This window comes from Phalangium opilio, unplaced genomic scaffold (assembly GCF_054372755.1).
Source record: "Phalangium opilio isolate 3A_F unplaced genomic scaffold, DU_Popi_V2 ptg000045l_1, whole genome shotgun sequence".
Lineage (NCBI taxonomy): Eukaryota > Metazoa > Arthropoda > Arachnida > Opiliones > Phalangiidae > Phalangium > Phalangium opilio.
Window position 1 is genome coordinate 743356 of NW_028324168.1, and position 26967 is coordinate 770322.

Here is a 26967-nt window from a genome sequence, read left to right on the forward strand (position 1 = left end):
GTAAAGATTGTTTACAAATTGCAATAAATAAATCAAACGCAATTATTTAAATTATTAATTAAGTAGATTTTAAGTACAATCGGGGTAACTTTGACAGCACGCGAAATTTAATCAGAGATCAGAGTTACTCCGCGAACGAGTTTCTCGGACTGATGTTGGTCCCTCTCTCTATAGAACTTCAAGCGCTTCTAATTATTAACAGAAGGGGATAATAAAAGAAGGATGATACTCTGTATCTTCTTAATGCTTTAGTTATGAAACATGATTCTTCCCATGCGAGGGAGCCCTTTGTGATTGCTCTCCCGCTAATAAAAATTCAGATGGGCATCGCACCGCGTTAAGGTGAATTCTATAACTGTTTGGTGTTTACTAAATCCTCAGCAATCAACCCACAAACCTTGATTGTCTTGACGTGGGACAAAAATTAATCAACAAGCGCATGCGTCTTGATTGGCAAATAGTTAAGCAGCGCTAATAGAGTAATGATGAGGGAACTATTTATCTCGTATGTGATTCGGTTTATTAATTAACCTTATTGGGAAGAATCATGTTACAATTACCCCACTTTGTTGTACACAATACTTCTCTCGAAGAGAAGTATTATATACCAATGAAATCAGTCCGAGATCAGCTCTGACGCAATTGAAGTTTACAACACGTCGAATTACAAAACCTCGCTTTTAAAACTGCTTTTATATCCCTATAAACGTAAATCATATCCAATAGGCGTTTCCCTCCGCACTCTCTTTTGAAAAATCGACCTAAATTAAGAAACTGGGGAAGTATTCTTAATCGAGAGTAGATTAATAGCAAGGAGTGCGGGGTGTGAAAGGTGTATTGGAGTTGAAACGAAAAAGAGAGCTCTGTCATTAACCCGCAAGGTGGCCGGAAAAGGTTTTAAAGAAGAGTCTTGCGGCGTCGTTGGAGGAGGGGGAAAGATCGAGGGAAAGCCCATACCCTTGAAGACGGGCATCGGAGCTCACCATTTCGCCAGTTACCCCTCGCAAGAATTCATACCGCCACCACCGCCGCCCGCTAACGCCGCCAACGTCAATATGAACATGATAACGCACCATCATCACCCGCATTCGCCCCAGGATCCACTCAGGGCGCCCCCGGGCATGCACCAAGGCCCGGGGGCGGGAGGAGGAGGAGGAGGAGGCGCCCCCCACCACAACTATCCCGGAAGAGGAAACGTCAACGCTACGTCCCCGGAAGGAAGGAGAGTGTAAGTATCATTCAAGCATGCAGCGACACATAGCGGGGGACGCGAGTAATTACGAAAAGGATTGTTTGAAATGTTTTAATTGAATAAGACATAGTATTCAAAGGCTTAAGGTATTTTTGTTATGCTCAATGGGTGGAATGGGTCAGGTCTAGCTATTTCAATTTTGTTTTGATGGCGAGTCACGTGGGGATTTCCGGAAAGCAGCTTAGTATATAATTTTCACCCCAGTGTTGCCAGGTCGTTAGTGGGGTAAGAAACTACAAAGATAAATCTAGCAGAACTTTCAGTTTGAATCAGAACTTGACTATCTTGGCAAATTTAAGAGGGCCTGACAAGTGACAACACTGTGCCACTGAAGTTAAAACAGCTAGCTGAGATATAGAGGGGGAGGAATTTTCTCTTGCCCCAACAGTGAAAACTATATATTGCACACTAACTTGGTAACTTATATTAGAGCTATAGTTTACTTATGAATAACTTACGAAACGGATTAATAAAATTTATTAACCTACATTCGACCTTTTATAAAATAAAACTAGAAATATATATACAAGAGATATCATACTGTATCGAAAATTAATACCCATATAATTAATTTAAGAACTTAAGGAGGGTTCTGCCCAATCTCCTAAAACACTCTTTAGTTCCCCATTCTTAAAAATCGAAATCCCCCGAGGGGAATAATATTTCAATCGATATTGGGTTCAAGCTGACTTCTAGCATAAGTAAGGAATAGGCGCTCAGCGACTTAGACCGACTTAATCCGATTATACAAATTTTTGCTCTCTCGATGGATGATTTTTAAACCGGTAAAAGATTAAAAAGCCCACCCCCTTCAACGCGGAAATGCATGCCGGGGAATTTGTATTGCTCTATGTACGTGGAGGGAAACGAAAAATTTAAAAGATGAAATTTTGGGATCAAAATTGGATGAAAACGATTTAGTTTTTGTTCTAATTTCAAGGATTTTAATGAAAATTTCGTTTAAATTTTATATAAAATAATGAAGTTTGGATTAAAATTTGATTAAATTAATGAAATTTTGTTGAAATTTCTATTAAAATAGAGGGATTTGGTTCAAATTTCCATTAAAGTAGAGGGATTTGGTTTAAATTTCAATTAAAATAAGGAAATTTTGCTGAAACTTTCAATAAAAGTACGAAATTTTGTTGAAAATTCAGTGAGAATAATGGATTTTTGTTTAAAATTCGGTTAAAATAAGGAAAATAGGCTAAAACTTTCAATAAAGTAAGAAATTTTGTTGAAACTCCAGTGAAAATAATGGAATTTGGTTAAAATTTCAATTAAAATAATGAAGTTTTGTTCAAATTTGAAGGAAAACATTGACAGGTCACAATTACAAAAAAAAAAACCTCTGCACGTTCTTGCTAAGTTGAATTTTTCGATAATTTAAGAAAACATATTTGAGTTACTTGGAAAAACCACTTATGGTCACTAAATTCCAAACAGCTCAAAAACTACATAAGTTCATACCGTGAGAAAAAAAATCATGGATGGTGAATGTGTAATTGTGATTGACAGGTACTGAATGCGCTCATTTCCGACAGTTGGACTCATCAGCACGAGGCTGAAATAACGCCACATCCGGTGGAGACGACCGTCTGACAAAGAGCCAATTAAAAAAACAAAACGAGTGCGCGCGCATCCTCATTCTCCTCCAGGGATGAACAATATTTAAATACTGTGTTTTTTACATTAAAAAATAAATAAATATATATATATATAAAAGTAAACAGAGAGACAGACAGACAAACAAACAAAACGATAGAAGCCCAAATACGAGACGTAAAAAAAAAGATTTTGAAAAAAAAAAGTTCGCGCCTGCGCACCGTGGCATGTTAATAAATATAGGACGGAATGATTCTATTGGATGGTGCGAGATCACGTGATATTGTGTGCGTTTTTGCGGATGGACAGACATGTTAATACAATTGATAAACTGCCGACAAAAATAAACCTAAACTAATTCAACGTTATTTAAAACAAGTTGTCGCTTCTACTTCCCAATGTGGTTGTTTGTTTCAAATTAAAAAAGAAATTAAATTGAAATTTGTGAAGAAATTTCAAACTTGGAATAAAAAAATTGAAAAAATAAATAAAAACTATTTCCAATATTCTCGCGCTTAAGAAATTAACTCAAAAATTGAAGGAAAAAACAAACCAATTAATAATTAACAAAGCCAGCTATTTTTAAAGTTAATTGTTAAAATATTATTTTTCGAGTACAAAAAAAATAATAACATTAAGTGGATTGAAAAAGTTAAACATAATTAACTAAAACGACCATAAAAATTAATTATTAAGTGTTATAAATAATGTTCATTATGTCAGGAGTTAAAAATACTAACGATAATAATAATAATAATAATATAATATAGAAGTATTTGATGGTTTAATTTAGTTTTCGTGTAAAGATTTGAATTATTTGAATCAGGGGTCAAATGAGGTCAAAACCAATAATACCATCGTATCCATTTCCTCAAAAGCTTTCCAAAGAGTACTTACAACACTGGATTTAAAATAAAAAAAGAAACCCGAAAGTGACGTCATAATTCTCGGAAATCGTCGTAACCCCGCCTTGTAAGTACTCAAATTAAAGCTCTCGACGAGTGGAATAGGATGACGTCAATAATATACGACTCAAACTAACCAATCACTGTTTGACAACACTTGAATCTCCAATAACGTTTATAAAATCCACAAAATAACTAAAAAAAATAAATAAATAATAATAAAATAAAATAGGCTATGTTCGTTTCAAACAACACGAGAGATTCCCGGGGTTTAACCAAACTATAATTATCAATAAAGAATTAGCTCAAAAAAGCGGAAGAAAGTCCAGGAATTTTTGAAAATACGAGACAAAAGCCGCGTTTAGTCCCCAATATGAAAAGGCCGATCCATCAAGATATTCACTAGGCCTTGGCACGCCGCATTGTATCGAAATTATTTCATTTAACGAGCTTCTATTGAAAGTATTTTGTCTTCGAGAATAGAAGACCTCGCTTTAAAAAAACCAAGGCCTAAAAAGGGGTCACGTGGGTTCAAACGCGAAGATCGAGGCGGAAATAAGAGGCAGTTTCCATGGCAACGTCAGCGCGCGCTTCTTCCAAAGAAAAACGAAATATAAAATAAATGAGAAAAGCTCGCGCTTTATACATTCGACCTTTGAACTCAAAATTACGAGCTTTTCTTAGAAATCGAAGAATTTGGTACGAAAAGGTGATTTTTAAATATTTGAAGCGAACAACTTAAAAGAAGCTTATTAAAAACCAAATATCGTGAATGAAGTACATAAATTATATAAGATCGGGTTAAAGTGTGCTATAACAAAAAAAAAATGTTAAATGAAAAATGATGTAAATATAATTTGAAAACAAAAAAAAAATTAATATGGAAAATATAAACTGAACTTATGTAGTAGAAACATTTTGGTGGGGGGAAAAATTTAAAACAACAAAAATTGACTAAATAAAGGGAAACTTGGCTATTAATAATTATTTGTTTCTTAATTAACATACACAGGGAGCCCAGCCAAAAAGTTATATTCATTTTTGGAAAAATTGGAATTTTTTCCGCAATTATAGGATTTTATAGGAAAATATAGGACCAAAAATGCTCATACTATTTTGGCTTAAACTACGCAGAAAAATCTCACAAAAATAACAAATTGGATTTTACTTTGAAAAGAGGAACCTAGTTAAAATATAATTAAAATAAAACGTGAGTGAGCTCTACAATTTCGGACAAATCTAGTTAAATGTGATCTCGATAAAAGAGATAACTACATTTTGATAAATTTGATGCTAAACTATGCGAAAACATCAACAAAGGCAAAAATATAGGATATTATAGGACCTCTCATAAAATTATAGAATAATATAGAACAGGTTCCAAAATATAGGATTTTTATAGGAATTATAAGACCGCTGGACTTCCCTGCATACATAAAAGTTTCAACAAACGCAAGTATCACAAATTTGCAACTGTTATACTCTTACTTATCTTAGACCAACATTATACTCCATCACATCCCTCGGGATGAAGATGCTGGAAGCTCAAGATTCAGAGAACTATATCTATAGGATCTATATACATTAATTCTTTAGGTATAACACGAATCGCGGCCCCGCGCATTACTACACCGTCATCATTTCTTTCCCAGATTCATTGGACACTTAATGACGTAGGAAGTAGTAGAAGAGTCTTAGATCAAACGCTCGCGCTCGCTCGCCCAGGGATAAGGATGGAGATGGGGGATGCGGCGGAAGATGAGGAAAAGAGAATGGAAGGGAGAATAAGAATTCATTCACCCGAATCTAATCAGGTCAAAAAACGAGAGAGAGAGAGAGAGAATTCTAGAATCACAATCTAGAGTTGTACTATACAGGGTGTTTCTGATAAGTCTGCCATAAATTAAGGGGGATGTTCTTTGGCAGTCGAAAATGTAACTTCTATGATATTTTGCTACAAGGGACACTGTTTTTGAGTTAAGATATGTAAACCTTGGTCAGTTATCTTCACCTCATCATAAGTGTAAGTCTAACTTATTGGTGGAAATCATCAACTTATGAATGATATAGCAAAATCTCGGGCGCTGCTTTTTGCCTTTACATTCTTTTGCGCAAAGGCTTAGAGATTCGAATCTTCCTCGTTCGAATCGAAGAGGAACATTTTAGCCCGTATTTGGAACACATTTTCTATCAAAAATATACAGCCTGCCATAAATTAATTGGGATGTTCTATGGGTGCACGATTTTGAGTCGAAAATGTAACTTCTATCTCCATTTTGATTGCCCTAAGGGACACTGTTTTCGAGTTATGATTTTAAGAGTGTTTTAGGTATGACCTCTTAATTAATTAAATTAGAAATCATTGTCTAAATCAGTTTCTTAAATAAATTTAAGGGTCCATCCGTAAAATACCCCAACCCAATCTTAACTCGGAAACAGTGTCCCTTAGGGTCAAACAAAAAACTGAGATAGAAGTTACATTTTCGACTTAAAATCCTTCGCCCAAAGAACATCCCCAAGTAATTTATGCATGCAGATCGACTTATGAGAAACACCCTGTATAATGTCCGAGACCTTTAGAATATAGATTTTTCTCGTGATAAAATGCCCAGGGAATATTCTATTTACTGTTTTCTAGTTTCTGGTAGTTATTTATTTATTTATTTATTTATGGAATGTTTACATTTAATTTTGTTAATTAGGATCCTAAAGATCAAACGCAAAATGAACTTGGTTCCGTTTTTTTTTTCAATTCCATGAATAAATTATTTATAGGACTAGTATCTTAGTTTTCAGAAAAATATGAAGTTGGTTTAAATATAGAGTGAAGTCTCTTTTTTTAGTTATCGTTTAAGTTTAATGATGGTATATTCAAAGAGGAAAAAAGTTAAATAACATTCAAATTATGAATAGATTTTTTCTTCAATTCAAATTGCTTTATGAATTAAGATAAATATGGGTTTACTTCTGAAATAATTTTGAATTGAATGCAATACTAAATTAGGTTCATTTATGAGAGAAAAAAATCAACAGAAATTTAACTGTATTGCCTATATTATTTAACAAAGAACGCAATACGATCAAAGACGTGAACCTGCCATTCCTACACATTTTTTGTTGGGGGATAAATAGGTAGGGTAGTGGCAGACTGTAATATTTACCATAGAGTATAATACAATCAAAGACGCGAACCTGTCATTACCATACATATTTAGGCAAGCGGCTTAGGCGGTGCGTATTTAAAGAGATATCTCGTGCATGTTTCCCTCTCCTACATCCTTAAAGGGATACTCCAGCGTCCGGACTAGAAATTTTATTTTCTCTTTTTTTAATCGAAAAAGCATATGAAATAATGAATAATATCAAATAATATCTTCAATTGTAACCATGTTTCTAACTACAATATTAAAGTAGATACGAGCACTCAAGTTTCCGCAATGGATGGCACTACGCGTTAGGCTTTCCTCCCCAAGCACTGGGGAGTACCACAATTGGACAAACAAATCCGCCAGGTGGTACTAGGCGTCCAATAGGGGTACATCCCAGCCAGTGCACAATAACAAGTACCAGTAGTACTCTCTCCTTTAATATTGTAGATAGAAACATGGTTCCAATTGATGATATTCATTATTTTCTACGCTCTTCCGATTAAAAAAAGAGAAATTTCTAGCCCAGAGTATCCCTTTAAACGTTTTAAACTTTTTTTTTTCTGAAAAAGAAATTCGGCAGGAAAGTATACTTTAACCCGATAGAAAGAGAGAGGCTCCAGATTTCAACGCGTGGGATCAAGGGAAAATACATAGAATATATATATTTTTCTTTACCTACTCTATATGTAAATTTACACCTGACATCTTTCTTCAAACTAAAATATTGATGCGCGTTTTGAAAGGAGAGAAGTAAAAAAAATTGAACCGCAAAAAAAACATAAATGGTATAAACTTTATATAATGGATAACTCAATTTTTTAAATGTATATACAGGGTGTTCATGATAAATCTGATAAATAAATTAAGGGGGATGTTCTTTGGGAAATCAATTTTGAGTCGAAAATGTTCTGTACTTCTATCTCCATTAAGAGTGTTTTAAGGATGACCCCTTAATTTAATTAAAGGGTCATCCTTAAAACACTAACTCGAAAACAGTGTCAAACAAAATGGAGATAGAAGTTACATTTTCGACTCAAAATCACAAAAAAAAATCGTGCACCCGAAGAACATTCCCCTTAATCTATGGCAGACCTATCAGAAACACCCTGTCTACTTTCTCAATCAAGAGTCAATCAACGCTAGGAGTAGAAAGCAGATTTAAAGTGAATCCTGGGGGATAAAAGGCGAGCACGTATGAGAAAATGGTTGGTCAACGGAGAAACTGCGCAATTGAAAAATCCGCGTTCAAGTTGTTTTTCCGATGGACATTCCGATAGACAATCAAAATTGAGAGACTCAAAAACAAATTGGAAACCTTTTAACTCTCTGTCTGTCTGTCTCTCTTACTTTCTCTCCCTCCTTCCCTCCCTCTCTCTGAAAAAAAAAGAGTAAGAGTAAGAACAAAACTAAACTGGGCCTCAATAACTCTGACAAAAAATTACAGGGTAGAACTTGAAAGGAAGGGTAACGAAAAGGGGGGGACGACTCACACAAACGAAAAACAAAAAATACAGAATTCTTAAATTTAGTGAAGTGGAAAAAGAAGTAGCAGTCTTTCTTGTTTTACCATTCTACAAATCAAGCGCCACAAAATGTAAGAAAAAAAAATCAACAAAAAAAAATGACTCTTTTTTTGTTTCCTCTCATCTCATCTCCCATCCTCTCCATCTCAGGACGGACAGCTCCTCCGAAAAGGGGTAGGACATTATATCTAAATATTACCTATCTAGAAATATTCCAGAAATAAGTGTATTTACCTTAGCTCATTGAAAAAAAAAATTATTGGTCCTCTAAATTTAGAGTCTATGATAGGGGTTAAGTTGTTGACATTTATCTTAGGCCTTGGTTTTCCGATAAAAACTGGATAATTTGCATCAAACAATGATAGTGATTTGGCAAAACCAGATGAGCGGGATAGCTTGATTCTACTTCAGACTACCTAACCCATGGACAGGCAACTGAATAGGGAGCTAGGTTTGCATAGAGCAACGCCTGATACGAGCGCTGTTGTGGCGGATGTTGGAAGTTTTTCACCCAGACTCAGACCACCTAACTCCATGGGTTAGGTGGTCTGTCGTCTGTGATTCTACAAAATCACGCGCGTGCACAGTTGAAATATTTGGGAGCAATATCGTTCAAGTATCCCATCCCTTTTTCGGACAGGAAGGAGTTCTCTGATTGGAGAAGACAAGAGCCCCATAGTATTGGTGAAGGAGGATAGGTTATGGGGGGGGGGGTAAAAACGCCAAAACAGCACTTAGTATCTTGAAAGCATTCTGTCCTGTACGTATAGCTCTATTTATTTTTTCTTCCACTACTTCGCCCCTTAGAAGGGAGGTTGGGCGTTTGTGTCGACTGGACTATGGGCCCATTTCGTCCCCCCCTTCTCCTGACCCCCTCCCCCAATTTTATCCTTTCTTAGAGAAGATGAAGGAGGAAAAAGGGAAAAAAATGGTATACGAGACATGGCGACAAAAACACGACAAATCTTCAATTTATACATCGGAAGTGAAGACTCGGGCCTTTTCCGGGACTACAATCAACCTTAATATCCGTATTTACTTCCACCCACTGACGACAACACGTACACATCACATTCCTTTAAACATACTGACAATATTTATGTAGGGCTATTTAGTTTTCAAATTGAGAATCTTTATATTAAACAAAATGGAGTGGAATTGGTATTTTTCCCCTTTTAGTCTCGTGAGACGTTTAGGTACCATATATTTTGGTACCAGTTTTCCTCAAATTTTGGCACTAGTTTTCCTTTAATTTTGGCACTAGTTTTCCTTAAATTTTGGCACTAGTTTTCCTTTAATTTTGGCAATAGTTTTCCTTAAATTTTGGCAATAGTTTTCCTTAAATTTTGGCACTAGTTTTCCTTTAATTTTGGCACTAGTTTTCCTTTAATTTTGGCACTAGTTTTCCTTTAATTTTGGCACTAGTTTTCCTTTAATTTTGGCACTAGTTTTCCTTTAATTTTGGCACTAGTTTTCCTTTAATTTTGGCACTGGTTTTCCTTTAAATTTGTAAACTTAATGTACTTTTGATTACACTTAGGCTATATATAAGAACAATGCTTTAAATTGTCTGGGTTTCGTGTAAAAAAAAAAAAAAAAAAGAAAACAACAAAATAGGCCTAAAATTTTCGCCTATTTATTTCTATTTCACCAAGAAATATAAAAAATAATTAATGGTTTTAAAGTAGAGATCTATTTTTAGTCTACTTTCGAAAGCGAGACGTTTCAATTGTTGTAATAGGCCAGTAATAATTTCTCATTTATACTTAATTGTTCTGAAATTAAATTTATTTAGGAACAAGCTAATTACTTATTTTATACTTAGCCTCTGTCATGTCATCAAAACTGAAACAAATTTACTATACGAGCAAGTACTTAGTCCTCCTAAGCCTCGGCCCTAAATTTTTTTTAGATTGACACGGAAAGGGGTCGGACACGAGAGTAAATTCCGAATTTTTGTAGAATAAGGAACGAAATGGTGGGTGGCTTCTTGAAATTCACTATTTTGGGCAAAAGGGGTTGGGGTCCCTTCTCTATTTGGCACCCCCCCCCCCCAAGAAAAAATAAATATGATTTTTCTTCGATTCCAGGCACGTTCGTTTCTTTGGGCAAAGGTTTTCGGTAATAGGGGAGGAAGAATGGGGGGGGGGGAAACTTCGATAATCCAATTCCCGCCAAAAAGCTTCGAAGCTAGGACTTCCGAGGGAACTGCAGTTGCGGTGGTTAGGTATAGGGGGCCCAACATTTTTGCCAAAAAATATATATTTCCCTTCTTGATGTTCGAAAATATATGAATTCGAATGGACTTTCTTTTATTATTATTTTTCTTGCGAACATTCTAGAAGTTATTTAAGCTTGACTTTAATATGACATGATATGACAGATAATGGAACCCCAAAATGACGTCACGGGGTCAAACGACGTTTAAGGTCGCGAATACCTATATTTTTTTTTCTCCCCCAAGGTGTATGTTGCTGAAATACTAAAATAAGTAATTCACATCTCTTAAGTCTAATGTGATGCTAAGGTCACAAGGTGCCATGATCCAAGGGACTAATTATCGCGACAGATCACGTGATTTATTTAAACATAAGATAGTTTCCATATTTATTATTTAATTGATTCTTTACAGGGTGTTTCTGATAAGTCTGCGCATAAATTAAGGGGGATGTTCGGTTTCTGTGCTGGTTCGATTTGCCACCATATTTACAAATGGCGGATAGAGAAATAATAAATTTGTCTCTCTATAGGCTGACACCGGGCGCCTTTGACGCTAGTCTTAAATATATTATATTTTAAAATAATCCTTTTGGAGGAAAATTAAAATTCTTATTTACGTTAGATAGGTGTTTTAATTAAGTTTAAAATCCTTAATCCGTATTTCAATTAAATTGAAACTTGAAACGAAAAGTGGGTGTGGCTTTTAGTATTGTATATCACTACGTAGGAAAAATTTGCAAAATTCCTTTTGGGAATGTAACTTAATAATTAACAACTAAATTTATAATATTTGGAAGATTGTAAACAGGGTGTTTCTGATAAGTCTGGGCTAAATTAAGGGGGATGTTCTTTGGGAAATCAATTTTGAGTCGAAAATGTACCTTCTATTTCTAATTTGGTTTGCCCTAAGGGACACTGTTTTCGAGTTAAGATTGGATTGGAGTATTTTACGGATGACCCCTTAAATTTAATTAAGAAACTGATTTAGACAATGATTTCTAATTAAAACACTCTGAAAAATCAGAACTCGAAAACAGTGTCCCTTAGGGCAATTTACAAAATGGAGATAGAAGTTACATTTTCGACTTAAAATCGTGCATGCACCCAAAGAACATCCCCTTAAAGTTAATTTATGCATTACAGACTTATCAGAAACACCCTGTATACTGGGGCCTCTTTGAGAATTATACCGTCACGTAAGTCAATGGTATATCAAAGTTTATAGTGTTGATACCAAGAAAGAGACAGAGATGGGGGGAGGGGGAGAGGAGGGAGGGGGCGTGCGGAAGGGTATCATATACTTTTGCAAGGAAGTATGGGAACCCTCCAAACAAATCCTATAGAACAGTTGCAAAAGGATGAAGTAAAAAATACGTCGACGGAAAAAATATATACCCAGGGAGTGTAAAAAATAGCAAAAGAAATGAAAAAAAAAAAAAATAGATGCAATGATCTTCCATAGAAAGACCATTTCTTACATAAACTCGAAACATCAGTGGCGTACAAAGAGGGGACGGACATTTATATCCCAAGTATATTATAAACTAGAAAATGATCAAATTTTTAAAATCCCTGACCTTTTAGATCATATTTTAAACAACCATCTCTTCAACGGCCTCTCTCTACTCTAAGCTCATTTTCAAAGTCCCCATAAACCTCCTCTGTTTACTACGGCAACTATATGGATACAGCAAAAGAGGCGGGGCTTGAGACGGCTCCTCCCATATACATCTACATGGTGGGGGATTTTAGGAAGTAGAAGGCTAGTGGGGGAGTAAAAATGATTGGGTAAGCGGAGGTATGACGTTTTGTTGGAGGGGTTTATCAGTTACTAGCCTCTTAAGTGAAATTAAATGTATTTTCACATCAAATCAAAAATTAAAACTACATCTTTTCGACCTTGGAAAAAAGGGGTAGGCAACCCTCAGTATCTGGACATACAAGCGGGTTGATACATTACCATCCGTCTCTACGCACTCTCATGTTATACAAAAAGACAACAGCGCAGGCGCCAAATGGAAGGCAAACTTTTACCCCTGTGTCTTTCCCTTTTAGTTACATGGAAATGGTCTATTGTCCGACGTCTTGTCTCCGGGAGAGGGGTCCTTCTTAGAGTGAGGGGAGGGGTGGGGTGGGGGAGGCCCCCTTCCTCTTAACAAATAGTCGGGAAGCCAAAGAAAAGCTGGGAAATGGGTCCAACATTCGTCTTACTCTCAAAAGAAGAGAAACTACGTCAGACTTAACTCTTGAAAAGCTATACGAGAGAAGGAGAAAGAGAGAGAGAGAGCGTGTGTGCCATCTCGATCCCTAACAACAAATAAAAAGAAAAACACTCCGTTCACATTACTGTAAAATTAACACTAGAAAAAAATCAATATGGTTCAAAGATCTCAATTTGTCTCTCTTTAATTTGTCCAAAGCACAGCACTCATGAAGAAAATTATCGCAATAGACGATCGAATTCGTAAAATTGTTTGGGCACCTGAAAGATTCTTTTCCCGAGATGGATTTATTTTACACTTGTATACAGGTGCGTTCAATGCAAGTATCAAAGCGATTGGTTACATAAAAGTAGGTGTGAACGTTTTTTCCGGTTTACCAAAGTACGAAATGTCAATAATTTATTTATTTCTGATAATTGTGGCATAAATTAAGTGGGATAATGTTCTTTGGGTGCACGATTTTGAGTCGAAAATGTAACTTCTATCTCCATTTTCTTTGCCCTAAGGGTTAGCTCCTGTTTACGAGTTAAAATTAGAGTGTTTTAGGGGGGAAGCCCTCAGATGAGCGGTTCCCGTATGAGCGGATTCCATAATAGCGGTCCTCATATCAGCAGTTCCCTAAAAAGCGGTTTCCCGAAATGGCAGTTTACCCGTTACAACAGTTACCGATACAGCGGGTCTCGCAAACGCGGCGTACCATTACAGCGGTTCTCGTAAACGCTGAGTACCATTACAGCAGTTCTCTAAAGAGCAGAAAAACCGAAATGCGAAAAACGACTGTTGTTTGTTATGGTGTACGCTGTGTTATATGAACTTAAATAGAACTAGGCCAGATATGGTTAGCTTCAAGATGATTATTTGAACCCCCAATAGCGTTAGGTTAGGTTAGGTTTGGTTAGGTTAGGTTAGGTCAGGTTAGGTTTGGTTTGGTTGGGTAGGGTTAGGTTAGGTTTGGTTTGGTCAGGTCAGGTTAGGTTGGGTTTGGTTTGGTTAGGTTAAAGTTGATTATTTCAATTAAATAGTATGAGGTCAGGTGAGGTTAGGTTAGGTTGGGTTGGGTTGGGTTTGGTTTGGTAAAGCTAGGTTAGGTTGGGTTTGGTCAGGTTAGGTTTGGTTAGGTTAAAGTTGATTATTTCAATTAAATAGTATTAGGTCAGGTCAGGTTAGGTTAGATTATGTTGGGTTCGGTTCGGTTAGGTTTTTTAGGTTTTGTTTTGATTGGTTAGACTTAGGTTAGTAATATTTTGGAAATGGTGTAACAATGTTACGCCTTTTCGAAAATATTGTTGTTTATCTTCATTCACTTCCCAAATAATAATATGCCTTTTCCAAAAAATTACTGTTTACAATTATCTACTTCCGAAATAAAATAAGCTTTCTTGAAATATTTTCTATCCGTGTATTAGAATTGTAAACTGATACAGCCTGAAGAATAGTGCAAAATTTAAGTGTACTTTAAAAACACGATCCGTTAGTAGGTCACATTACTGACTAAATGATCACAGAAAAAGGTTGTTTTCGAAAACAACGAATATAACTGTATTGTTAAGAAATACTCGAAACTGAAGACAAACACTGCTATTTCCCAAAATAGCAGCCGCTATTTCTAAAACAGCGGCCGCTATTTCTAAAACTGCAGTTTTGAACAATGCCGCTGTTTTTTTTGGAATCGCGGCTGCTATTTCGAGAACTGCTCTACCAGGAACTGCTCATACGAGGTACACCCGTTTTAGGGATGACCCCTTAATTAAATTGGATATCATTGTCTTGATCAGTTTCTTAATTAAATTTAAGGGGTCATCCGTAAAATACTATGTCCAATCTTAACATGAAAACAGTGTCCCTTAGGGGGGGGGGACAAAATGAAGATAGAAGTTACATTTTCCACACAATTGGCCTAATAACGTCCCCATAAATTATACCAAACTTATTATAAACACGCTGCATTAAAGAAACCGTTAAATTTATAAATAATTGTAATTGTTTTTATTTTACCTCAATGCGAACGGGGTATCGGTTCCCCCACCCGAAAACTTTAAACCCTCCCCCCTCTAGTTTCTCTCTCACTAAGCTATGTCCACGACGTGCCACTGCTGGTCACTAGCCGTCTGCCATCAAGATGACCCTTTGGGACATTGTCTCTTCTATCCCAGTATATAGAGTAGGGGACGACTCACTCCATATAATCTGATGGGGTCAAAATTCCACTCTACTTCAGGGGACCAAACCCCCCACCCCCCTTCCCCCAACCAGGCGACGGCGCATTGATCTGTCCAGTCCCTATAACGTCCCTCTCACAATTTACTCCTTACTTCATTCCATGCCTGTCTAAAAAGGAGTTTTTACTTATTGTAAGCGGAAGCTTCGGACACAAATCAGTTTGTGTTCATGAAAAATAATGTCCGCAGTACTTTCAAGAGTAACATTGTGTATTAATACGCAATAGTTTCCACCATTGTTAATTAAAATGGGTGTTTGATAATTAGTCATTTATAACAAATTGGTGCCATGTACTCTTTTACTTATTTAGACTATTTAGTTTCAAAATGAAAAACAAAAAGATTCGACGCAAGTCTTATATAAAGTTAGCCAAAAACTTTTGTTTTGTCATCAGGCCGACTGTATATCTCTTCAATAGTGAAATGGGCACGTTTTGGAGACCCGTTGGACCACCCCCCGTTCCAGAGCCCCCTTGGGACCGAAATTACGTGAGAATTTATATTTGGGCAAGGATTTAGTTATAGGTACTTCAAAGACTAAAGTAATTGTGTTTTTATAAAAGAAAGTTTTGTATTCGGAAAACCCATTGTAAATGAACCAAGATCTGTAGTAAATGAACCAAGGTCTGTAGTAAATGAATTATATTAATTGTATTTAATTTCTCCTTAATTAAATTTAAATTCAGCTAGCTCGGCGCGCCAAGTCAATTAAGTAATATAATTCCAACTATACAGGGTGTTTCGATAAGTCTTGTAATGTAACTTCTATCTCCATTTTGTTTGCCCTAAGGGACACTGTTTTCGAGTTATGATTTTATGAGTGTTTTAGGGATGACCCCTTAATTAATTAAATTAGAAATCATTGTCTTAATCAGTTTCTTAATTAAATTCAAGGGGTCATCTATAAAATACTCCAATCCAATCTTAACTCGAAAACAGTGCCCCTTAGGGCAAACAAAATGAAGATAGAAGTTACATTTCGACTCAAAATCGTACATGCACCCAAAGAACATCCCCCTTAATTTATGCATGCAGACTTATCAGAAACACCCTGTATGCAGCAAAGGCCCAACTCTTTATTGTAATCTAGCTTCGGTACCAGGTTAATGCTATTAAACCTAATTTAAAATTTGGTGTAAATATAATTACGTCCATGGATGATTTCTTAAAAATACAAAAATAAAATTAAACTAGCTACGCTGGTATAAACCAATTAAAATCTTCCCCGCAATCCTTGTTCAAACGTACACAACCCCAGAACATTGTATACAACTCGATATCTTTTAGAAATAATTCGTTAAATTCTTACCGGAATAATGATTCTCAAGTTAGGTAGGGATATCATTAACGGAATTCCACAAAGACTCTTAAACTAATAAATAAGATTGCGAGAACTGAAGTTATTCATACTGAATTCAATGGGAATAAAAGATAATGCAAACCGAGGAAAACGTTGGGTTTTAAAAATTTAAAAAGTAAATACGAGAACGTCGTTGCATCCTTATAATTAAAACTTCTATAATTAACTCGGTTAATTTTAACTCCACGCGAGATAGTTTCGTTTTCGAAAGGCGACGAAAGATTTTAAACATCGTCAGAAGTATATATTAAACTTCTCTTCGAGAGAAGTGTACCAAAACCACAAAGCGGGGTAATTGCATCATGATTCTTCCCAACGTCAGAACATTTTACTAAACCGAATCACATACGCGATAAATAGTTCCCTCATCATTACTATTTCTGTTAGAGCTTAACTACTTGTCAAAGCGCATGCGCTAGTGGATTTTTTTGTCCCACGTCAAGACAATCAAGGTTTATGGGTTGATCACTGAGGATTTAGTACTACCAAACAGTTATAGAATTCACCCTAGCGCGGTGCGATGCCCATCTGTAGTAGTTTTATCAGGGGTTTTATGAGTGGAAGAGCAAACAAAAAAAGGGCTCCGTCGCCTGGGAATAATCACGTTACATAACTAAAGAATATTAAGTGTCATCCTTCTTCAATTATCCTCTTCTGACATCGTTGAAAACTTGGAGAGAGAGAGAGAGTAAAAGGAGAGTGATGGGGGATATTTAAAACAAATTTAAATTTATATAAAAGTAGAAAAGTGTTAGGCTTAACTAAATAAAACAGCAAATATTAACAATATTATAATTATAATTATTATACGGCGAAGCAAAGTGGGCCAGGGGACCAAGAGAAACTCGACGAGGGGTCCTCCATTCCACTCGCGACGGTATACTTTCAAATCTCCGAGAATTAAATAATTCAATTCTATTGTTCTATGTTTGTATTTTGTTTTTTTTTCGGCAATTACTCGACCCCTCTAAATATGTTGCTTTCTAATTAGTTTACATTCTAAAAGCGCGTGCTTTGTGCACTAGGGGAATGATAAAAATAATAATAATAATAATAATAATAACAATGCGCGCGAGGTTTCTGCACCATGCACGAGACAATACAATCTTTCCCGCGCTTTACCCGCACGAGCTATAGGATAATATTCTCCTATTGAAGTTTTCGCGCCAAAAAGATTTAGGCGGGAAATATCTCGAGAGTCTTTTATCCTAAAGACAATATACAATATAAACACCGGTGAAAGTATATAAAATGTTGAAGAATTAAACGCTTTCATTGTTATATGGTAGGTACTTTATACCATAACACCTATAACAGAACCGGGGGGTGGGTGTGGGGGGTAGGCGTCCGTTATTTGGCGGGAAGAGGTCACGCGCTTTTCCTTCCTTTTTCCCGCCGTTTTCTTTTCAGACTCTCGAGAGAACGTGACAATTAGCGCGCGCTAAAAGAAACTGTACCCCGAGAAGAAGGGACTGCCAGCCTTGCAATCTCTTTTACCAAGCTATTCTTTCTAAACTTAGGTTGTACGTTCACCCTATTACAGTTAACGCGTGTCAAGGGGGATAATCTATTATAAAATCGAGCCCTTTTAAGCCTTTTCGGGTATTAACCCATCGAAAGTGATTGAAATATTTTTCGGCCAACGAAACCCTTTTCTCTTTCCCAAATAAGATCATTAATCCCTTTTCTGGGGCTTTGGGTTTTAGCACGCGCCTTGTTAGAAGCAGCCTTCGTGTACTCGCGGGGTATACCCCCTTCTTTTTTTTCCCGCGCTTTTCTACTCTTTATCGCGCGCGAAACCAATCGCTTTCTCCTTTTCTCGCAAACACGAGCTGTCTATAAAAATCTCGAGCTATTTCGTCCGATTTCTTCAAAGCAAATTGTTTTATTGCCTTGTTAAAAAAAATATAACTAGAGAAGAAGAATGAGGTTAAATTTCGTCACCTTGAATGGTAGGTTTAGGTAACATAACATAACATTATATCTTAAAATAACGGTCTTTTTTAAATATAAAAGGAATTAAATATTATTAAAAAATAAATAAATAAATAAATGATATCTTATCACAAAATAATTAGCATTTAATTAGTCTTAGAAACAATCAAGGACTACTGCGCCATCTGCTATTGTTTTAGTGGCGTCTGCTAAAACAAACCTCTCACCCCTACCTCTCTCAGTCTGTGAGAATTCAACCAATCACGTAAGGGTAAAAGGTTCTGTTTAGCAGACGCCACTAAAGCAATGGCGGATGGCGCAGTAGTCCTCGATTATTTTTAAGACTAATTAAATGTGCTAATTATCATATTGTAATAAGAGATCATTTATTTATTTCTAATATTTAATTTATTTTATATTAAAAAATGCCTTTATTTTAAGGTATAATGTTACGTTACCTGAGCTTTTCATTTAACTTATTTGAATATAGTTTGGAATTTCGAACTTTCTCGTGACGTCACACCCCCTATCTTTTACCTCGGTTATGGCGACCGTATTGGAAGTCTTCAGCTAAGACTACCAATATTGGCGTCACGTCCCCGTAGCCCCTCCTCCCTCCCCTCTCAGTATACCACTCTATTGAATCCCTCGAAGATTTTAAATTCAACGCAATCAAAAATAAATTTAATTTAAAAAAAAAACGAAAATGGTCATCAAATTTCACTTTCAGTCAGAAAGTTTATTACAAATCCACCGAGCACCACGGCCACCAAAACGCAATTTTAAACAACTCGGTAGAGGGGAAAATTTTTTTTTTGGGGTGGGGGCTCAAAATTTTAATATAGAACATATAGCCTCCCAAAAATCTAATGTTACAGAGTTTAGAGTTAGCCCTCCCATGACGGCGCCGAGTTCAATTTCAAGAAAGTATATACCCAAGTTGGAAATAGTAAAGAAGGAAAAATCAATTTTGATGTCGTAACAGCGAAAATATTATTTAAAGGGATACTTCGTGTTAGAATTTTTACTTTTTTAATCGAAGCACTGGGGAGTACCCTTATTGGATGAATCCGTCACGTGGTATTAGGTGTCCAATAGGGGTACTCCCAGTGACGCTTTACTAGAGGGATTTGATCACTAAAATGGTCTGGTGACCTCAACTGACGTATGACATTCAACGTGACGCGGCTGTTTTCAATAATAACCCCTTCAAACAATCTCAAAAAATCAAAGATGTCCAATTTTTAATAACACCACCAAAGGGTTGATGAAAGAATTTTTTTACTCATTTTTATAGCGGGGATAAGATTGGGATAAAATACACGTATATAACCATATCCACCCATAGTATGAATAAAAGTCTAAACTTCGAGTATTTGAACGATTAGACCCCATTCAAGAGAGTAAGTATGTGAAGCGATTCAATTTTGACCCCTGAAAAATTTAGGGGGTCAACCCTAAGTAAACCAAGAGTGATAGGTGGCGTATATTACGGCAGCCATTTTTAATGAAAAAAAAAAAAAATAACCAAGAAAAAATAGGTCGGATTTTGTCAAAGGCTTAAAATATATATATAATAGCCCTGCGAACCCCGCAGTCTATACGGAAAAAGGAAGAAAAATTCCTTCCTCGCATCTTCCAGCCTCTGAGCATCCCTATTTAGGAAGAATGGCGGGGGGGACGACACGAGATTCCAGGGGGATGCGAAAAGATATTTAACATTTTTCAATATTTATGATGACGTAAGGGAAAATCTCCAAGAATAATAATAATAAAAAAGAAAGAGGTTATTCATTATTATATGGAGGGAACAGTAATATAACACAGGTTGAGAAATAGAGAGGGACAAAGAGAGAAAAGAAGAAATAGAGAGGGATAGAGAGAGAAAAGGAGGGAGAGACCTGAGGAAAGAGGGGAGAGAGAGAAAGATATTGTAGGAAAGAGGGACAGGGAGAGAAAGAGATAGAGTAAGAGATAGAATTAAGGAAAGAGGGACAGAGAAACAGAAAGACATAGAATTAAGGAAATAGGGACAGCGAAACAGAATTGAGGAAAGAGGGACATAGAGAATGAGCAAAAGATATAATTAAGCAAATAGGGACAGAGAGATATAACTGAGGGAAGAGGGACATAAAGATAGCATTGAGGGACATATAGATAGCATTGAGGGAAGAGGGACATATAGATAACATTGAGGGAAGAGGGACTTAGAGATTTAATTAAGGAAAGAGGGACATGGAGAGATTTAATTAAGGAAAGAGGGACATGGAGAGATTTAATTAAGGAAAGAGGGACATGGAGAGATTTAATTAAGGAAAGAGGGACATGGAGAGATTTAATTAAGGAAAGAGGGACATGGAGAGATTTAATTAAGGAAATAGGGACATGGAGAGATTTAATTAAGGAAAGATGGATATAAGAGTAAAAGATAAAATTGAGGAAAGAGGGACAATGGAGTAAGATATTGAAGGAAAGATAACAGAGAGAAGGAAAGAGGTATTGAGCGGTAGAGACTGAGTGAGAAAGAAATGGAGAGATTTCTTGTGTGTAGATATAAACCCACGATTTGACAGAGTCTATATAGTTCGGCACTTATATTGACTAGTTCTCGCGCTATCAGAGAGTGATAATTACGGAAATCGATTGATTGGAAAACAAAGTATTAGAAATTGGGAGTATCAATTAATCAAATCAAATGATTAATTACTACTAATTACATTTCAGAACTGAAACGTGATAATATTATAGATACCACCATAAGTTAATAATGCCTCTAAGTACACAAATACGGGTTAAAACTGGGCATCTTCTGCAGGCTTCTGTGACGTCAGAACTCGTATAGCGCTAAGATCCGAAGAGAGAAAATTTTGAAATTTCTGTCGCGGTGCAGCCACCAAGCGGTCGAGACGAAAAAAAATCATCCAGTGGAATAAAGGAGATTTTTACGTTTCGTATAGGCAGGCACTGGGGGGAACGAATTTTACTTGAGCAACCCCAAATCCCTCTCTCTCTCGTGAGATAGAGGCGGTTTCAGTCCTGAAACATTCTAAAAGGGATAAAAGAAACGCTAGGCTAGGCGGTACAATATTGTATTGAAGTTGAGGTGATAAATGATACGGAGAGAGTATAGGGTTTCATTAAAGGGAGCCAGACAAACACTATTGCCATAGAAGTGGAAGCGATTTGTGTACTTAGAGGCATAATTAACTTATGATACCACGCATGGACGGACATATTCGAACACTCTCTTCGTTTGTCCGTCATTCTAATTAGGTATAAGATAGGGGACAAGCCACGTACGTTATCTTTCCATAGTAGTCTAAAGCTATCGCTCGCCGCAACTCCGTACCTCTGACTTCGTTAACTTCTATAACATGATACAGTGCCAACAAGACCATTTAAAACCCATCAACAAGCGTCCCCTACATATACAATGACCCCCAAAAAATGTGGTATTCCCGAACCCTGGCATCATGTTCACTCGTTTAACCTCAACATTATTCCGGAACTCAAGTACACGCGTTATAAGTTGCTAGGCAGGGAAAGGGGACTTACAAATTCTCAAAGTATGTAGTAGTGTAGAGAGAATAGGGAACAGAACAGACCAGAGTACATTTATGAATCACACACATGTCTGGAAAGCGCGCCTATTTTTCCCGCCCTCTTTCTTCTCCACGTGCTCTTGAGCTTCCTTTTCTATTTTCAGTTTTTTTTTCTTTTTTTTTTTTATTCTTCTTTTGGCGGGAAAACGCGCGCGCGATCGCTGCCTTTTCTTTCTAAGCTCCCATGGAAATCAAAAATAAATATAAATTGCAAAACTACTAATAACTTCCACTAATAAATTCTTCCTTGAATTTCAAATATAAATTTTCGGATTTATAAACAGATAATATACTATTCTAACATACGAGTAATTTTAAGTAATTTTAAATAATGAATTTTGGATTTAAAAAATATTGTGGACAGTAATTAACTATTAGACGTTTACTTCTATTCCAGATGTCTATGGAAGGATGGGTGAAATGGCGGGAAAACGCTCGCGCAGGGGTCGCTCTCTTATAATAGGCGCGCGCTCGGAACAATTTGTAAGGCGAACGCAGTCGAGCATTATGTCCTGACCCCCGACGATTAATCATCTTACTTGGGGTGAAGGAAACCCTCCCCCCAACAACCCCTGTACCTCCCCACCCCCGGGGGAACAGGAGAAGGAGGGGGGGGGGGTTTGAAATATCCGAGGAACAAGCAATACCATACTTCCCATCATCCCTATAGCAGTCACCGCCGAGAAGTTTCCTTCAAGTAACCGAAGCCAAGAGTTTAAGCTGCCCCAATATACGAGACATAATACTTTTTATTCAAACCTATATACTACCACCATATTTCTTCCTGCGGGCCCGTGGGAATATCGGGAGTTTTATAATTAAGTTACATACGGTAGTAGCTTACCAAGATATAGGCTTATACTTCAGCTTAAAGTGAATATATCTTTTGTGAAAGTGGTTAAGTGATAACTATATGTTACTTTCCCTTTAAAATATTCTTAATCTATACAGTTTGCGAGTGAAAAACTGAAGAATATATCTTCCTCGTGGATATAGATACATACAGGGTGTTTCATGTAAGTCTGGCATAAATTAAGGGGGATGTTCTTTGGGTACACGATTTTGAGTCGAAAGTGTAACTTCAATTTATAATTTTGATTCCCCTAAGATACACTGTTTCCGAGTAAAGATTGGCCATAGTATTTTACGGATGACCCCTTAATTAAATGAGCATTGTCTTTTAGTTTCTTAATTAAATTTAAGGGATCATCCGTAAAATACTCCAATCCAATCTTAACTCGAAAACAGTGTCCCTTAGGGCAAACAAAATGGAGATAGAAGTTCCATATTTTCGACTCAAAATCGTGCATGCACCCCTTAATTTATAGCAGACTTATCAGAAACACCCTGTAGAGCTATATAGGGCAAAGGGATAGATTGACGGCGGCGAGCTGCAGCTAGGAGGAAGACGACCGGAAGTAAAACGGAAGCAATAAAAGCGGAAGTAAAGGGGGCGTGGTCACGCCTTGGCTAAACAATCCCAGTTCAGAAAGAGGAAGAGTGAGTTCTCGGGATAAAAGCGTCGAATGCAGCTCGTTTTCCAAAACTTGAGACATTTGACAAGAAACGAGAGCGGGGGATCTGATGGTCCTCCGGAGAAAGATGAAGGAGGAACTATTTGCGAATGAATTGAAAAGATCCCCCTTCAAAAAAGCTCTTCTCTAGAGAAGGATATGAAAGGGACTCTTAAATGATGCCACCTTGCCACCGGAAATGAAAGACCAAGTCAAACGGAAGCAACCGTCTCACAATCCCATGCTCGATCTCTCCCCCTCATCTTAAACTAACCATTCAACTCTCTACGTATCCTATAGTAGAACCCAACCTTAGGAAGAGATTGAATTGAATATAAATTGAACCAATCGGTACTTGTTATTAACAGTAAAGAAACTTCCAATGTTCGTTGCGAGTATAATAGATAATACGGGAATTGAATTAACAGGAAATCCTGACTGTGCAATATATACAGACAGACAGAGAGAGAGAGAGAGGTTTCGTAATTGTCAAATGTTAAAAGTTATCCCAAATGGAACTTAATTTAATTTAATTTAACTTATATTAATTTTAATTCATTTAATTTTAAAAGAAGTATAAGAATAAATAAATAAATAAATAAATAAATAAATAAATAAATAAATAAATAAATAAATAAATAAATAAGTATTGGGATAGTATATTGGAAAAATTCAAAAAGTCAGCGCAAAATAGCTATAAGTTAAAATTGGCTACTTGTTTATTTCTTTCAAATAAGGAAGGCGGGAAAAGCTAAACAACAGTCCGGATATGAAACTATCTAACCCTAAAACGATGACGTAAACCAAAAAAATATCCGAAGCCTTTGAAATAAAACATAGTCATCTTTTGTTTATATATTTACAGGGTGTTTCTGATAAGTCACCATAAATTAAGTGGGATGTTCTTTGTGTGCATGTACGATTTTGAGTCGAAAATGTAACTTCTATCTATGACATTTTGTTTGCCCTAAGGGACACTGTTTGAGAGTTATGATTTTAAGAGAGTGTTTTAGGGATGACCCCTTAATTAAATTAGAAATCATTGTCTAAATCAGTTTCTTAATTAAATTTAAGGGGTCATCCGTGAAAACGGTAAAATACTCCTCCAATCTTAACACGAAAACAGAGTACCTTAGGGCAATCAAAATGCAGATAGAAGTATGGAACATTTGCGACTCAAAATCGTGCATGCACCCAAAGAACAATATCCCCTTAATTTATGGCAGACTTATCATAAACACCCTGTATATATATATATATTGCTTTTGTAGAGATCCCGATCCCGAGCCGGAGTAAGAGCCCCCCCCCCCCATACAAAACAACATAATATGATTAGCTCTCTGACCCGTAACACCTAAAAATCAGTGACCCAGGAAAAGCTTGACCAGTCTTTTTTTTGACAGAGCTCTCTTTCTTGAAGAAAAAAAAGAGTGGCCACTTTCTCTTGCCTCAAAGAAGGAAGATCAAGTGAAAAAATAAAAAGAAAAAAGAAATGGGTTAAAAAGTGGGGCCCCCACTTTGTTGGGACCTTAAATAATCCTCGCCTATCATCATCAGTTTGTCTGTCGGGCTACAATATCATCGGATAGCGTTTTTGCTGCTCTTGATGGGTGGATTTGATCCGTAGATTAGGAGCCGTTTAACACCCTCCTTATGCTGACCCCTCTACGTCCTCCCACCCCCTCTCTGATGGTGTGTTTTTTATAGATACAGGCAAATACATCAAACACCGAAAAGGGAATTGCCTCTCATCTCATGCCCCACTCGCCCCGGCAACAAGATCGACAAGGATAAATAATCAAAAACCAACGAATTAATGTCACGAGTGACGTCGTCAGTCGCTTATACGTTTGTTAGCCAATCAAAGAAAGGAACGTTGTACTTTTGCCCGGGGCCTTTTTTCGAGTTATGATCCCTTAATTAAGTAAATTAGAAATCATTGTCTTAATCAGTTTCTTAATTGAATTTAAGGGGTCATACGTAAAATACTCCAACCAATCTTAACTCGAGAACGGTGTCCCTTAGGGCAAACAAAATGGCGATAGAAGTTGCATACATTTTCTATTCTCAAAATCGTGCATGCACCCAAAGAACATGATCCGCCTTAATTTATGCATTCAGACTTATCAGTAACAGCCTGTATTGCAATATCCTGGGGCCTGCAATTCCTTAATGACGTCATGAAATAAACAAACCCCAAAACCTCGGAACTACTTTTCGAGGCGATTAAATAAAAAAAAAACGAACTGAGTGAAAGGGAGCGAGGGTTGGGAGAGATAGTTGGAGTAAACAGGCGCATTAGTATCGAGTTAGGAAGGGCAAAGAAGTTTTTTGATCCAATTACGCGTGAACCGTTATGAGACCCCCAAGAACAACTCTAGAGTCTCTCTTGCATCTTCCATCCCTGCCTGCATGCCTCTACCATAGAGGATATACAGTAGAGGAGTAGACACTTTACCCTTTACCAATAAAAACATAAGGGAATATCTGGCCAAATGTTTACTATCCACTTCCGGTTTTTTCCCCATTGGGGTATTGCGTTCTGTACAAGACATATCATTATTAGTTAAAAAAAATCTCCTCCGATTTACTGTGTATATCCTCAAAGGAGACGGACAGTGAGTGATATTTAGACAAAGGTAACCACGTGTCTACCAAGAAACCGAGCGCCGGAAAAAAATTCAACGAGAACTGAATACCAAAACCGTCTACTCCTCTATTGCATATCCTCTATGCCTCTACTTAACTCGAGAAGGGCACCAGAAGACTAGTAAGAGAGAGAAGGGGTTTAGGATAGCGTGAAATCGACTATCAATCGATTCACCTCCCCCCTCGACCACCCTTTACCCCCACACCAACCACTTATATACACATACAGTAAGTTTTGCTATATACCCTCCAATCTTGAAGTAAGGGGGTCGGATACTTAATTTAATAATTATTTAATTTCTTCGTGCAATGTTTAAACGAACTACAATTAAAAGGATTCCAACGGAAAGAATTAAGAGAGATATAAGAAAGGATTTGGATTGAAAGATGTATAGATTTAAAAATCACCAAATCGGAAGTAAAAATTTCGGTATACTTCCACTTCCTTTTTTTTCGGGGTACCCAAAGTCTTGACTTATTTAATTGTTCACCAATCAGCGTTACATTTTCCCTCTCTGAGACGAAAACAGTGAATTACACTTTTAAGGTAATCTGAACCATCTCTATCCAAAAAATCTCAACGATCCTTATATCTAGATCCCTTTGGTATACAAAGTGCAGCATTTTCTTTTTTTTTGGCCAAGTTTCCGAGTCCTCGATTGTAAGAGCGCTAAGCCTAAAGTTCTCTTCAGTTGGTTTCTTTTTCTTATTGGTAAGAAGTCGATTAACGACTAGAACACATCCCGAGAATGAAGTTAGAGTTTGTGGATGCCAACCAACGGAAGGGGGGAGGAAGGGGGTGATGGAAAGAG

General features: G+C 36.7%; 2 protein-coding genes across 4 annotated transcripts in view; one reads left to right on the forward strand and one right to left on the reverse strand.

The window, feature by feature from the left end:
• The window catches only part of Nlg3 (Neuroligin 3), a 94794-nt gene extending 90063 nt beyond the window's left edge, over positions 1-4731 (forward strand). For 2 of the 3 annotated variants that reach the window (XM_089837595.1, XM_089837597.1), the window contains 2 exons: positions 882-1228; positions 2771-4731. In XM_089837595.1, coding sequence (XP_089693721.1) covers positions 882-1228; positions 2771-2777 — 354 coding nt within the window. In that variant the 3' untranslated portion in view covers positions 2778-4731. Of the gene's footprint in view, positions 1-881; positions 1229-2770 lie in introns of those variants that run through there. The other variant, XM_089837596.1, reaches the window with a different exon arrangement.
• LeuRS-m (Leucyl-tRNA synthetase, mitochondrial) overlaps positions 1-26967 on the reverse strand; it is a 104637-nt gene that overhangs the window by 15529 nt on the left and 62141 nt on the right. The gene's annotated exons all lie outside the window — the stretch shown is intronic.